The 12,887-nt window shown below is 35.8% G+C and overlaps 1 protein-coding gene across 8 annotated transcripts in view; it reads left to right on the top strand.

The window, feature by feature from the left end:
- tesk2 (testis associated actin remodelling kinase 2) overlaps window positions 1-12,504 on the top strand; it is a 124,388-nt gene extending 111,884 nt beyond the window's left edge. For all 8 annotated transcript variants that reach the window (XM_041208083.1, XM_041208085.1, XM_041208082.1 and 5 more), the window contains one exon: window positions 2,644-12,504. In XM_041208083.1, coding sequence (XP_041064017.1) covers window positions 2,644-3,668 — 1,025 coding nt within the window. In that variant the 3' untranslated portion in view covers window positions 3,669-12,504. The remainder of the gene's footprint in view (window positions 1-2,643) is intronic.
- The last annotated feature ends 383 nt before the right edge of the window (window positions 12,505-12,887 follow it).

The following is a 12,887-nucleotide window of genomic DNA, read 5'->3' as shown; positions in this document are numbered from 1 at the left end:
AGAGCCAACCACAGTACTATAGGTCTGGAGTTAAGTCAGATCTGGTTAAGATTTCCTTCAAGAAGGTCCTTCATGAATCAGATGGCTTTTTATGACAATCTGGTAGTTTCATGATCATCATTACTGAGACTAGCTTTTTATTTTAGATTGATTAATTTATTGCATTTAAATTTCCACAGCTGCTGTGGTGGGATTTGAACTCATGTCCCCGACAGAAGTCTGAGCCTCTGGATCACTAGTCTAGTAACATTACCACTGTGCTACCATCCCCTTTAATGGTTTCAGATGTAAAGTCATGGCATAATTAAAATATATCTAATGTTGAGAGGAAGAGAAAAAGGTACATTAAAAATTAAATTTAAAATCTCCCTAATTTTTTGCCTCTTAGTGTTAATGAGGTGTAATTGTTTTCTTAGCACCCCATACCGCCAGGATATGTTGAGCAAAGTGATCTATAAAATAGTACAATCTGTCACCTGAAGTCACATTTATTGTAACTTTTCTCAAGGTCGTTTTCATCGGCATTGTGTATTGCAGCATTTATTTTGTTGATTTCAATCTATTGTATCTGAAGTCTCTTGCTGAAGACTCTGAAAATCATTTTTTTAAATGATTAATGAACATATTGCATATTGATTAGCTAAAGTATAATGCAATAAATTTAACTTTGGGTAATGGTATGAAATGGGGGATATATAATCATTTGTCAGGTTGACTTCAATGTAAGGGAAGATGGAGCAGGGTGTGAAATCTTACTATGATCCATCTTATACCGTCGTTCAAAGTTAAGGTTAAATCAGCGAGAATGCATACTTGCAAAAGAAAAGTGAGCTATATTTCCTTGAGCAGCTGTAAAAAGCTTTTGTAATTTAAATTTAGCTTTTCTACAAGAACAATATTGGGAATAATTTGCACAATCTCCAGCTTGTTGGTGAAGAAGCCCAGGGAAAGCCCTGATTTGTTTGCTGCTTTCCTATGTGATTATTTGGTGTGAAGATGTCCTTCAGTCTTGTCCTCATAACAGAATTAAGCCGCATTTTGATGTACTTTGCTACCTCTAACTGCATGACTTAGGATGCAAGGGGTTTACCTAGAGCAATCAATAGATAAGCAGCCCAAAAATCCACAGGTTTTAATGCCTCCTGGGGTAGGAAAGGGAAATACAAAGATTATAACTCTGGACAATCCAATTAGTTCTGCTCAAAATTTGGGCTACAGAAAATTTGGTTGGGCTTCACTGATGCTTTTTATGGTCCTGTAGCTGGGTATATTAGGTTCATGGATGAAAAATGGCCACTTGAGCAAGCAATGGAACACATGCCAGCATCTGTTGAAATGTATTTCAGCAAGTGTCACGTCTTCAGGCAAGTGCCTGAATTGGAAGAAAAGAGTATTCCAGTATAGCAAATAGATAACCTATTATTTAAAGCTATATGCTTAAGGATCAGATAGTTTAATGGATTTGTCCTCATTTTCACTAAAAGAGTTGTATATTTTTATTTAAAAATACAGGTAACCCATTACATTGCATTATTGCTGCAAGATGCAGCATTGTAATGTAAGTGAGGTGGCACGACTGCTGGAGGAGGTAAGAACGAACTTGGTGGTTTTCCAAGACTCTTCCAGTGCCACTGGTGGAAAATGTAAACAGTTGGGACTGACTGCCATTTTATTTTTTTGTCCTCAGTTGGCCAGGTGTGGTTTAATATTGCTGAGCTGTGTGGATCTTCCACCTCTGTTGAGGAGCATCTATCATTTGAAAACAAGTTGTGGAATCATAGGTTGTTACAACATTGGCCTATCAAGTTCCCTGGGTTTTTCTCTGGCTAGTCCTATTCCGTTCTCCTGTTCACTCCCCATAACTACAAACATTCTTCATGTTCAAGAAACTAATTCCTTCTTTTAAAATGCAGCTGCTGACTCCTGGGAAACCCAGCTTGGTAGCTGTGAAATTTAAATCGTGCTCCCAGTTACATTGTGGAAGGCTGATTTTAAGTATGATTGATGAAGTGCCCCACCTCTCCAAAATGGGACACAAGCATGACATGCCCATGGCTTTTTAAAAGAAAAATTACACAGGCACATATGTGTTCCTAAATTTTAATGTTTAACCACCCCTGTCCCCTTACCCTTTTTTTCCTTATGGGGTGTTATATCAGGGCTCGTGTGCCTGAAAATGGCCAAGTTTGAATCTTGATTGAGAAAAGACATTTTGTACATATTTGAAAGAAAAACTTGAAAAACTTATGTTTTATTTAAAAAATAGAGGCAGTAAAGGCTATTGTAGAGCTTTTTCTTGCAGTATATTTATTCCAAAATGAAATGTTGTCACTGGGAGGGTGTAGATTTCTCCCCCCCGCCCTTCCAGCATGTCATTCAGTAGAAAATACCCTTGCTGCTTTTACTTTGAACATTTGCTTAGTATTTATCTAGGAAGTGCTTATGTTTAAACTGGAATACTTCAAAAATAAACTGACAAAAGGGCAATTGCATTTCTCAATAGTACTGTAGTGTTACTGCCATCTGGTTGTTTATGCAAGACATTGTTACTTGTAAGTATAATACGGATAGATTAAAGTAATCTTCAAGCTGTAAACATAGTACTCTTAGTTCTAATACTTTTTATTTTGTGATTATTTGTAGGTGCTGGAGAGAAAGGACTGGCACTGAAAAGGTGCAGCCCTCTTAGACTTCCGGGTGACAAGATTCCACCCAAATCACCTCGGCCTCGTCGCAATATATGGCTTTCTCGTAGTCAGTCGGATTTCTTTACACGGAAAAGCAGTCGGAAGATTAATGTCCAAGATCCATACTATACCCCTAATAAGGGGACATTACGCAAGATTAATCCTTTCAGTGCCAGACAGGACCTGAAAGGTGGAAAGATCAAGTTTGTGGACACACCAAGTAAATCAGTAATATCACTTGCATTTGACCTGCCTTCACCTGATGCTGTAAACTACCCAGTCACTTCTGTATCCCAAGTGAAACAGTACTGCAGTGGGGACTTTCAGGAATCTTTACCCTCTGAGCGACAATATCGGTCCCTTCCAGTTTCACCTGATCTTCCAACAAAAGAATGTCACAGTTTTGGACCCTTTTCATTAACGCTTGGGAAATGTGACCCTGTGCAGCTAGGAACAGATGTGCGGCAGAAAGTGTCAAGCAGCTCCAGATACTTTGACTTGGAAATCCCACCATTTAAGTTCAAACCTCAGACGCAGGAATCTGAATCATTAGAACAATTTTCTATGGACTGTTCAGGAAGTGAGTTTCCGCAGGATGAAAATGAAACATATACAAAGAACGGGACACTATTAAAGTTAAAAACCAATGAAAATGTGACTGTCCTTGACCAAGAAAGTCTGAATTGTAATAGCATTACTGGAGGTAATGGACCAAATTTAGACAGTACATCATTCAGTCACTGGGATAGCTCAGTTTCTGGTGAAGAAATGGAGGAACAAGAAATGCAGAGGGACATGTCTAAATTAGCAATACCAGAACCTTTCAGTGTAAATATTGCCCTGGAGCAAGATGGTAAAGTAAACCCAAGTAGTTCTGTTTTTCCAGCTGAAGCATCTGACGTGGAAGGGCATTCATCTGTAGTACTGACTCCATGCATGACTTCAAATCCATGTCATCTTCAGTCAAAATGTGACATTTAAAAGGCACGCATGTATTAATATTGTATAGAGAGGTGTCATATAACGGATATTTCTGCCTAATAAAAATTTAGTTACTTTTATTTTGTCAGAAAAGGTATATGAGAGAGACTAAAATTCCAAAGCTGTTTCAACAGGTGAATGCTGGTACCATGGACATCAGTCTGTTCTGATAAATTATTTGGCTTAAAATGTGGTGGTAGACCAGTGTTATTAATTGTCTCATTTGGGTAAACTTTCTGAATCCCCTACAAGTTGTCGAACCTTTATGGCAGTAGTTTATAAAGTAACTAAGTCTATCCTTCCCCCTTTTAATGTTAATATCAGCGTACACGCAGTATATTCTTTGGCAAATTTCAGTATTTGTAGGATCCTTCATGGTTTGAATTAATCTATGCGAGATGGCCATTCTATTCTTAATTTGAATGCAATTAAGATATTTATTTTTTAAAAAATTCCTCAATTCTGATGCAGTTTACTGTATCATCGATTGACCTGTAGCTATCATATATTTTAGTGAAAATCAATTGGGTAATTCAATTATAAAATACCAGTTTCATTTTGCATTTTCCATATTTGGGAGATTTTGCCCTATTAACTCAAGATTAGGTCCCTAATGCTGCATGAAGGTTATTTAAGAGTGCATGTGGTTATATTTACTTGTGTTCTTATCTCAGGCAGACTTGGGTGCAACAATGAACACAGTATCATTATTAGAATAGCCTGCATGTCCTAGGGTACCAGTATATAATCTGTGTTGGATGTCAATTTGGTCTTCCCTTGGTCCACAAAAATATATATTTTTTTCTAAATTTAACTGTTTTACTCAAATTGAAGAGGTGGATCACCAGGGTTTCTTACACAAGAGAAGCACTTCATCACTTTCTTTCCTATAGCTTGAAAGATGTTACTACTGTATATTTTGTATTTCAACCTGGACTACTGTAACTAGAGTCAGATGTATAGCAGCATGGTGCCATATAAATTATAGTTTAAAATGGGTTAACCCACAGGATTAGCGCCATAAATGTTTAATTAACAAAAAAGGCATGGTGTATTTATCTTTTTTGAACCCTGTGAAATGCAGTTTTATTATAATATGGAAATTCTGTTTGAATTAGATTTTTCGTCTTCCTCTTTCCCCCAAAAATGCCATGCATTATGCAGGTTGGTGAACTTTTTCTACAACATCCTTTGCTGCTTTGTAACTGGCTGCTAGGCTGTGTTTCAAATGTTTATTTGCCTTCCCTGTTACCCTTCTTCCTATCCGTGTCCTGAAGTATCTTGCACATGTGTTTACTGCTGCACTTCACAGATTGTAGACTCTTCTATTTCATTTAATCAGTTAATTAGATTTTAATCATGAATGTGAATTACAAAACAATGGTTCTTATACACCCTGTTTAAACTAGGGCTACTGGTCTGGATCTAATCTGGATTAAAAATAAATCTGCATCAAGGTAAATTGGTGCATTTAATTTGCACCTGAGCTAATGGGGAATTTGCTTCAGATTATCTTCAGTTGACTTTTTCAAACATACTCCAGGCTTTCCCATGGCTGTGCTTCATACTGCATTGCAGAGGTTTCCTGACATCAATCCTTTTGATATACAATGAGCCAAATTTGATGGGAAATTTTATTGTTCGGGCCCATGAATTTAAATTAATTGATCAACACTTCTAATTTTCTTTTGTTACTTTAATTCAAAAAAATTAATTTTATTTGTGTATATATATTTTCATATCTCATGAATACCAGTCACCTTTTAATTAGCATCCAGTCTGACTCTCCAAATTATAGTACTGTAATGGTGAAGCAGCAGTCCAGTGTTGTTCTCATAATGCTTTTTAAAAAAAACAGACTTGGTCAAGCTGGAAAATGTGTTTGACTCATTACTTTCATTTGTTATGTGTGCTATTTGCATTGTTTTGAGTCTTTTTGTATTAAACATTTCCACAGATTTTAGTTCAATTCATATAATTCACTGTACAAACATACTCCTGTGACTCCTCAAGGGCATGAATTGCTTAATCTTCGACAATTTAGTTTTTAATCTCATAAATATTAGTAATATCAATGATTATTTCTCTTGTAAGCAATTTGCAAGAATAGCACACAGATCTGTTTGCCAAGGTAAAAAGAAGTTTCTGGATAAAGGAATAAAGAAGCATGATTAATGTGATCTAAAACAGAGTGAATACAGATCCTTGTAGCTCTGCTCACTCCCATTTTAGTTAAGACGGTGATGGAAGTTGCACTTCTGATTCATTTTAATTGCTAACTTGTACGTTTCACAAACTACAGCTCTTGGTGGGGTAAAGAGCTAAATTATAGTATTTCAGCATAGAGTGCCATGCAATTTAATGTGTTTTACTTTAAGATGGTGATCCATTTGTCTTGGCACCTTCTAGCAATACCCAGTCTTTATATTGGCCATGGTTTGGGTTACTAAAATGGCATTTTTCTATTTAAGTGCAAACCCATACTTCGTTATGATGTTTGTGAACAGTGTTGAAATCCCAGGAAGTAACCTAATTGTGATCAAAACCCATAAATTTTGGTGTAAATTACAATGGTATTATGCAGTTATGAATCTTATTTCCCGATTAGAATGTGCAACTAAAATGTTAATGGGTTACTGATTCCAAGTGTACAGAAATACTATGTATTGCATCTCTATGTACTATTCAAGGGGAGTTACCAGCACATAGATTTGGATAACGTTATCAATGGAATAAAAGTTAGTCATATGCAACAAAGCAAAATCATTGCACAATAAAAATACAAGCAGTATGTTTATTTTTTGGAAGGAAGCAGGGGAAGATGGCAAAGTCACAGTATTGCTATCACAATTGCTGTAGATGTCACAGTTTTGCTGTTGATACTTGAATTAGATTATTGCTATCATTTTGGGCAAAATAAACCTGATGCCACCTGTGAGGTTATAGACTTTTAAGTTCTAGTTGGACTCTCAGGTGTTGATTTCAGGAAGGGTTTGGCTCCATGTGAGAAATGGTTCGACAGGCACCAAGAGTATTCTGGCTTCTCACCCACAGGCTTTTATTTGCAAGCCTTGACCTTGAGTAAGGGCATTGCAGCTGAGCTTGATTTTACTCTCATTTGTGTGCATTTGACACCAAAAAAAATTCTATTTGAAAACATTTGCCCTAAGCTTGGCTGAGTAACAGTGAGAATAAGTAATAACAGAAGTGTAGGACTGTATACTGTAGATGCTTTGCGTTTTTCATAATGTGTGAAGAATATGCATAAGGTCCCATTTATATTTACAGACCATATATCTAAAGACTTTTAACTGATTTTAGTAGGTTTTGTACAGAAATGTTCCCAAAATGGTGTACACATATTTGGATCATACATACTAGATAAATCCAGGTGCTTATTTGTGGCATGCAACAGTTATGTGCTATTTCATTCAAGAAATGCACACACTTGTACAGAAGTTTAGCACCATTTTAAAATTGCTGTAATGGTCCAAGACATCAAATCAGTCACTTATTGGCTCTCAATCGTTACTGCTTGTTCTCATCTCAAACATCGGATCCTGATTTATAGAAGGCTTTGTGCTTGTTTGGCTTGCGCTGCACACATTCAAGAAATCGGACACATACCTAAGATGTACTATGTTATGTAAGGAAACTTTAGCTTTTACCTGGTGTGTACTATTAAAATTTCACAATTTAATTTAGAATTAAGTCAGAAAGCAAGATTTTGCAATAGATAACACAATAGAATTTTTGCTATTTTGCATTCCATAAATGGGAACCAGGCAGTTAAGCACAAATGAATCAGAAACCAAGTGGAATCTCATTTTACAAATGCCTTGTGGTTTTCTTTTTGATGTAGTTAACGTGTGCGCAAAATGCAAAGCCATTGCATCCAAAATCCTCCAACCTTACAAACTGTTACAAACAAATGCATTTGCACTCTATTTTTTGGCCAAAAACAAGAAGGTGCATTACATGGCTGTTAGTGTGGAGCTGAATGGAAGGCCATTTGGTTTTAGGAATATTTGGGTGAAAACCAACAAATAACTATCTATGTAAAAAGGCCACATTTCTTAATGACTCAGCATTTCTAATATTGAATGTTACATAAAAGTAATTGAGTAGAATGACAAGAATGTGATGGTTTGGCTTCACCTTGTGGTTTGCACAAAAAATATTGCACAAAGTGACGTGTAGCTATTGTAAGTTATTTTGAATTTCTGTATATTTGATAACAGAGCAAGCTCTGTACCCTAGCACTCAATTACTAGAATTTGTCAGACCACTGAAGCTGCATTTTTTTCACTGTGAAGAAACCTATCCAATATAATGTTGGGCAATGAGTTTTGGCCGGTCTCCATTTTTAAGCCTTGCATTATGGATAAACTGCATAAATTTCAGGCATGCTTTTCATTGCTGAATTGTTTCTGATCTTAATAGAGGAATTGGAGCATAAGATTAATACCATGTTTCGAATGTACTTGCCCTTAATCTCCATCTCTTTGTGGTGAAATATAAAAGTTGCTCTAAACTTGTAGAGATAGCTGAAGTATTCCCACAAGTATCATTCTGATTTGTATTGTGGTATCAGCCTTGGCTGATTGGTAACACCTTCACCTGTGTCAGGAAGTTGTGGATTCAAATTCCATTCTAATGACTTCACATAATCCAGTCCCGTTTAACACTTAAGCGCAATACTGAGAGAGTTTTGCACTGCCAGGGGTGGTGTTTTTCAGTTGAGATGCTCATCAGCTCTCAGATGGATGCAAAACTTCCTATAATTGTGTTCATTAAGAGTAGGGGAATTCTCCCTGGTGTCCTGACCAATGTTTATCCCTCAACTAATCATTTCATTAAAAAAAAGATATGACTTGTTCATGTATCTCATTGCTGTATTGGGTCATTGCTGTGTGCAAATTAGCTACTGCATTCCCTACGTTACAACAGTGACTACACTTCAAAAGTACCCCATTGGCTATAAAGCACTAGGAACATACTGAGGTTATAAAAGGTAACGTGTAAATAGTTTCATTCATAGGTAGTGTACTCATTTATAGACATTTGGCAATGTATTTTTTCAGTTTACATGGGTTCATTGAGAGGGAAGCATTGCATCTGTGCTTTTGATCAAAGTGCCAGTGTTGAAATTATTCTTCAGTGCGTTATTCAGGAACTTTGTCTCTAGGATTATGTTTAAGCCATGTATATCACAGCTTTTGAACTGAAGCATGTTTATTTTTATTTGATAAATAATTCTCTACTTCCCCATCAGTTTCTTTGTGACATTTCCATATTTCTGTCAGTGTTACTGCAGACATGGGTGTTACAAGCACTCCATGCATGCACTTAGCTTTTTCCCCCTTTGCACAAAAATGGATGAATTCAGTGTGCGAAACCAATATTGGTATGTTTGAATACCAAATGTGCACTAGTTTGTGCATTTTGTTTCAACCAATACTATTTCAGACATTGGGGGGTGGGGGAGGAGAGAAGGAGGATGTAGAGATACAGGCTTCAATAACTCATGACATTGGACCATGTAAGCCATCAGCAGTTGCATGTAATTTTAAAGAACTGGTTCACACCTATGTAGGTTTGAATCATGAAACAGCTTTTTAGAATAAAAATATAATGTAACAATCTGAAATGGATATTTGATCAGAACAACCTATGCTCAGAAAAAGCAATGACTAATTTTGTTTCATTGAAATGGAATTTCACCAATTTGGGATGGATTGAGCATTCAACACAATGCTCTGTTTGGGAAGTTCCAGCTAGGTCCTGCGATATCTGTATCAATTATGCTGGAGAAGCAATGGGAGGTTGGCAACTCTAAATCCATGTGTAACCTGCCAATAATTTACAAAAGTGATAAATTTAGTTCATTTAACTTTTTAGGAATAGGCCATTCAGGAACCATTTATTACAGTACATGCGTATAAATGGGAATTGCTTTGTGATTCAGCTGCTGATTGAATGTAACATGAACAGCAGTTTGATTATTTTTACACAGTAGGATTCATTTGTTTATATTGGCACTAACTTTTGAGCCATCTATTTAAATAATGGTAATAGTGAGATCACAAATGGATTCCCTGCAGTGAAATGTTCCACTAAGTGTATATTATGCACCTTGCATTTTTTTGAATTGCATTATTCAGTAAAATCAATTGGCAAGGTGGGAAAGATGTACTTTTGGCAATAAAATTTAAGGTGTTGATTTCAAGTCTTTTTTAATGAAGTAGCTCAGTTGTCAAAATGTTTTAGTATGGTTGGGGGAATGGATTTTTTTATTTCAGGTGAGCCCATTCCAGATTTATGTTTTGGTTGGATTTCAGATTATCAATGGGTGGTCTTTCACTGAAGTATTTCACTGATTCATTTGTTTACTAAATGTCATTTGACACTCAAAGCTAGACATCCTTTTGTCCATTTAGCAAGTCTGTCTTAAAAGAATTTAATAAATAATCATTTGGTAGTGCAGAACTTGAGCATTGCTGAAATAAGACATGCGTTGTTGAAGCTTTGCGTCTTGCACCCCTCAAGAATACCAGATGTAAAGGGAACAACAATTTATGCTGATGAGAAGATAGTGCTGATTGGTAGAGGCGTAGCCATGGAGAATGCACCAGATAACTGATGACTTAAGTTAACTGCCAAGCTTTGTTTAAATTAAAACCAGGTAAGTTGACTCTTGTCAAGGCATTGCCCTGGGGAATGAACCAAAGAATGGCTGTCACCTATTTTGTTTAGTTAAAAAAGGCACAATGTGTGTAAGTATTCTTTGTGTCTGCAAAGGACAGGGCTCTGAGTATGTAAAATTTCCTAGGGCAATGCACTTGTTTCCTTTACATTTGGTATTCTTGTAAATTGTCCTGGTGAGGGCAAGATGAAAAGCTTTGTCTTTTTTCAGCAATACTCAAATTTGATGATTGTTGTACTCATTGTTTTAAATTTCCACTTTGTAGTTAGATTTACTTCCCACCTATTTTCTCCTTCCCAGTGTAATTTTCAGAAGTGGGAACTTTCTCTGTTCTTCACACCCATATTTTGAGCAACCAAAGCCTGATGCCTTAATCAGTGAAACTCCAGGCTCCAAACAGCCATTTAATTCATAGATCTCAAGGATACTACTTCATTGAAACAGAGATACAGCCAACACTTAGCATCAGATTGTGGAGTGCAACTTATCAACAGGCATCTGAAATTGTGCAATTTCAGCTAATATGTCAATTTTCCAGGAAAGCCATTAATGGATAAGTTCCCCTGTTAATCATTACAATCATGCTTTATGGTGCCTCAATGTCAAAAAATGTTTGCATTTTTAAGTTTTCCTATATACAAAATCTGCAGCAACAAACTGAGTTTTAGTTGCTTTTGCTGATCATGTTCGAAATATTACTGCTAAGTAGATATATTAACTCTATTAATTACGAATTATTTGAAGTGTGCAGTTTCCGTCTTGGAATCTTCTATAGTCATTGCATCTTTTTTAATTCATTGGAGAAACGGGAACTATTGCATGTTTGTTATTTTGCTTTCAAATTTTTATCCAACAACAAAAATAACATTCTTGAAGGGTGTTGTCAGAAGTGAGTCCACTTTGAAGCTTGATGTATGTATGAACAAAATGGTCTTTTCTGGAGTTTTCAGTTCTGTATCTTAGGAAACTATTTTGCTTGAGATTTAGAGGAATTTTTTATTTTTGTAATGATTATGAAAAAATCCCTGTAAATTTTAGAACTTTTGTCAGCTAGTAAATACTTTTTAACCATTGCAAATGATCCAGTTACATTACTGTACAATTTATTTAATGCAGTCCATCAATAAATAACTGCAAGAACTGCAATCAAGCTATAGCAAAAAAAACTTTCATTAAAAAATGTTCCTGGGCACCAGTATTCAAAAATCCAGTAGTATATCCTTTGTAATTGATATATTCACTTTCTAAAATCCCTACATATTTGGTGTACCATCAGAAAATGATACCAGCGGTTCTCATGTAGTGGACACCATGTATCAGTGCTATACCTAGAGGTTTTTCATTCTTCATATATGAGAAACTTAGGTTTGAGATTTTTAATCAATGTTATTTGTAAATTCTGCAGAAAGTTCTATTTCCTATAATCACCTTTTCCCTCCTCCCACACTCTGCTGAAATGTTCACATATGATCAGAGGGCAATTTGCAGTTTTAAAATGACCATTTTCTCTCCAATCAAAAAATGGTGATTTTCCTATTAAAAAGGGAAAACAACAGTTGTTGTAAAGGAACATCGTTAACCTCAAGTTACTGAACAAGGTGTGCTAACAATGCTGTCATGTATATACTCCGAGAATGGATGATTGCGGTAAAGAAAGGATACGTGTGCAACAGAAACACTGACGCAAGATGTTACAGAACAGGAAATGCTCTTTTAAAGAATTATAGTCTAATCTACCAAGAGGCCTGTTCTGTCTAGGTATACTTAGTATCAATTCCTGTATCACTTGCATTCAGAAAAAACGCTAATGTATTTTGAACTATGGCTCGGAGTGCTTTCCTTACAAATACAGCACAATGATTTACTTTTACAAATTCATTTTAGACTTGAACAACTAAGCTGTAATGTTCCTTTGCCAGTTTGCAGTAGCAACACTTGTATAACTAGATCATTTGCACTTGTAATAAGAAGCCCTTTACATTATGTCACTACATTTCTATGCAAAAATGTTTTCCTCTTTTTGCAACGGGAAGAAAAAGATGTTGATTGTATATCTATTTTCTTATTTATGAAGGGTTTTTGCTAAATGTCTTACTATTCAGACCTCTAATTAAAGCTATAATTTAAGAACTATGTTGTGAAAAGTTTTTTGTGTGACAGACTTCATATAGAGCTGAATTGTCTTCCAGCACACACTACTCAATTTAGCATTTGCTGAAGAAATCAGTGACTGCTGTGGAAAATAGATGGGGATGAAGGAAGATGTAAATCTGGCTAAAATTGATTGATATACTATATTTACTTGAAATATTCACTCAGATTTTTAATGAGTAAAATTGTTTGCCCTCATTACTCAAGCAGAATTAAGTAGAAATCCAGAAGTTGTGTTAAAATACCTCCAGACTGTAATTGGAAAAATGACATGAAAATCACCCCACTGCTATAAAAACATGGGAAAAGTTATATCTTATTGAATTAAGTGTAACTGGGTTCTTGACAGTATACTACCTGCA

This window comes from Carcharodon carcharias, chromosome 16 (genome assembly GCF_017639515.1).
Source record: "Carcharodon carcharias isolate sCarCar2 chromosome 16, sCarCar2.pri, whole genome shotgun sequence".
In the NCBI taxonomy this organism is placed as follows: Eukaryota; Metazoa; Chordata; class Chondrichthyes; order Lamniformes; family Lamnidae; genus Carcharodon; species Carcharodon carcharias.
The sequence above is the reverse complement of the archived record's forward strand: the minus strand, read 5'-3'. Positions and strand labels throughout refer to the sequence as shown.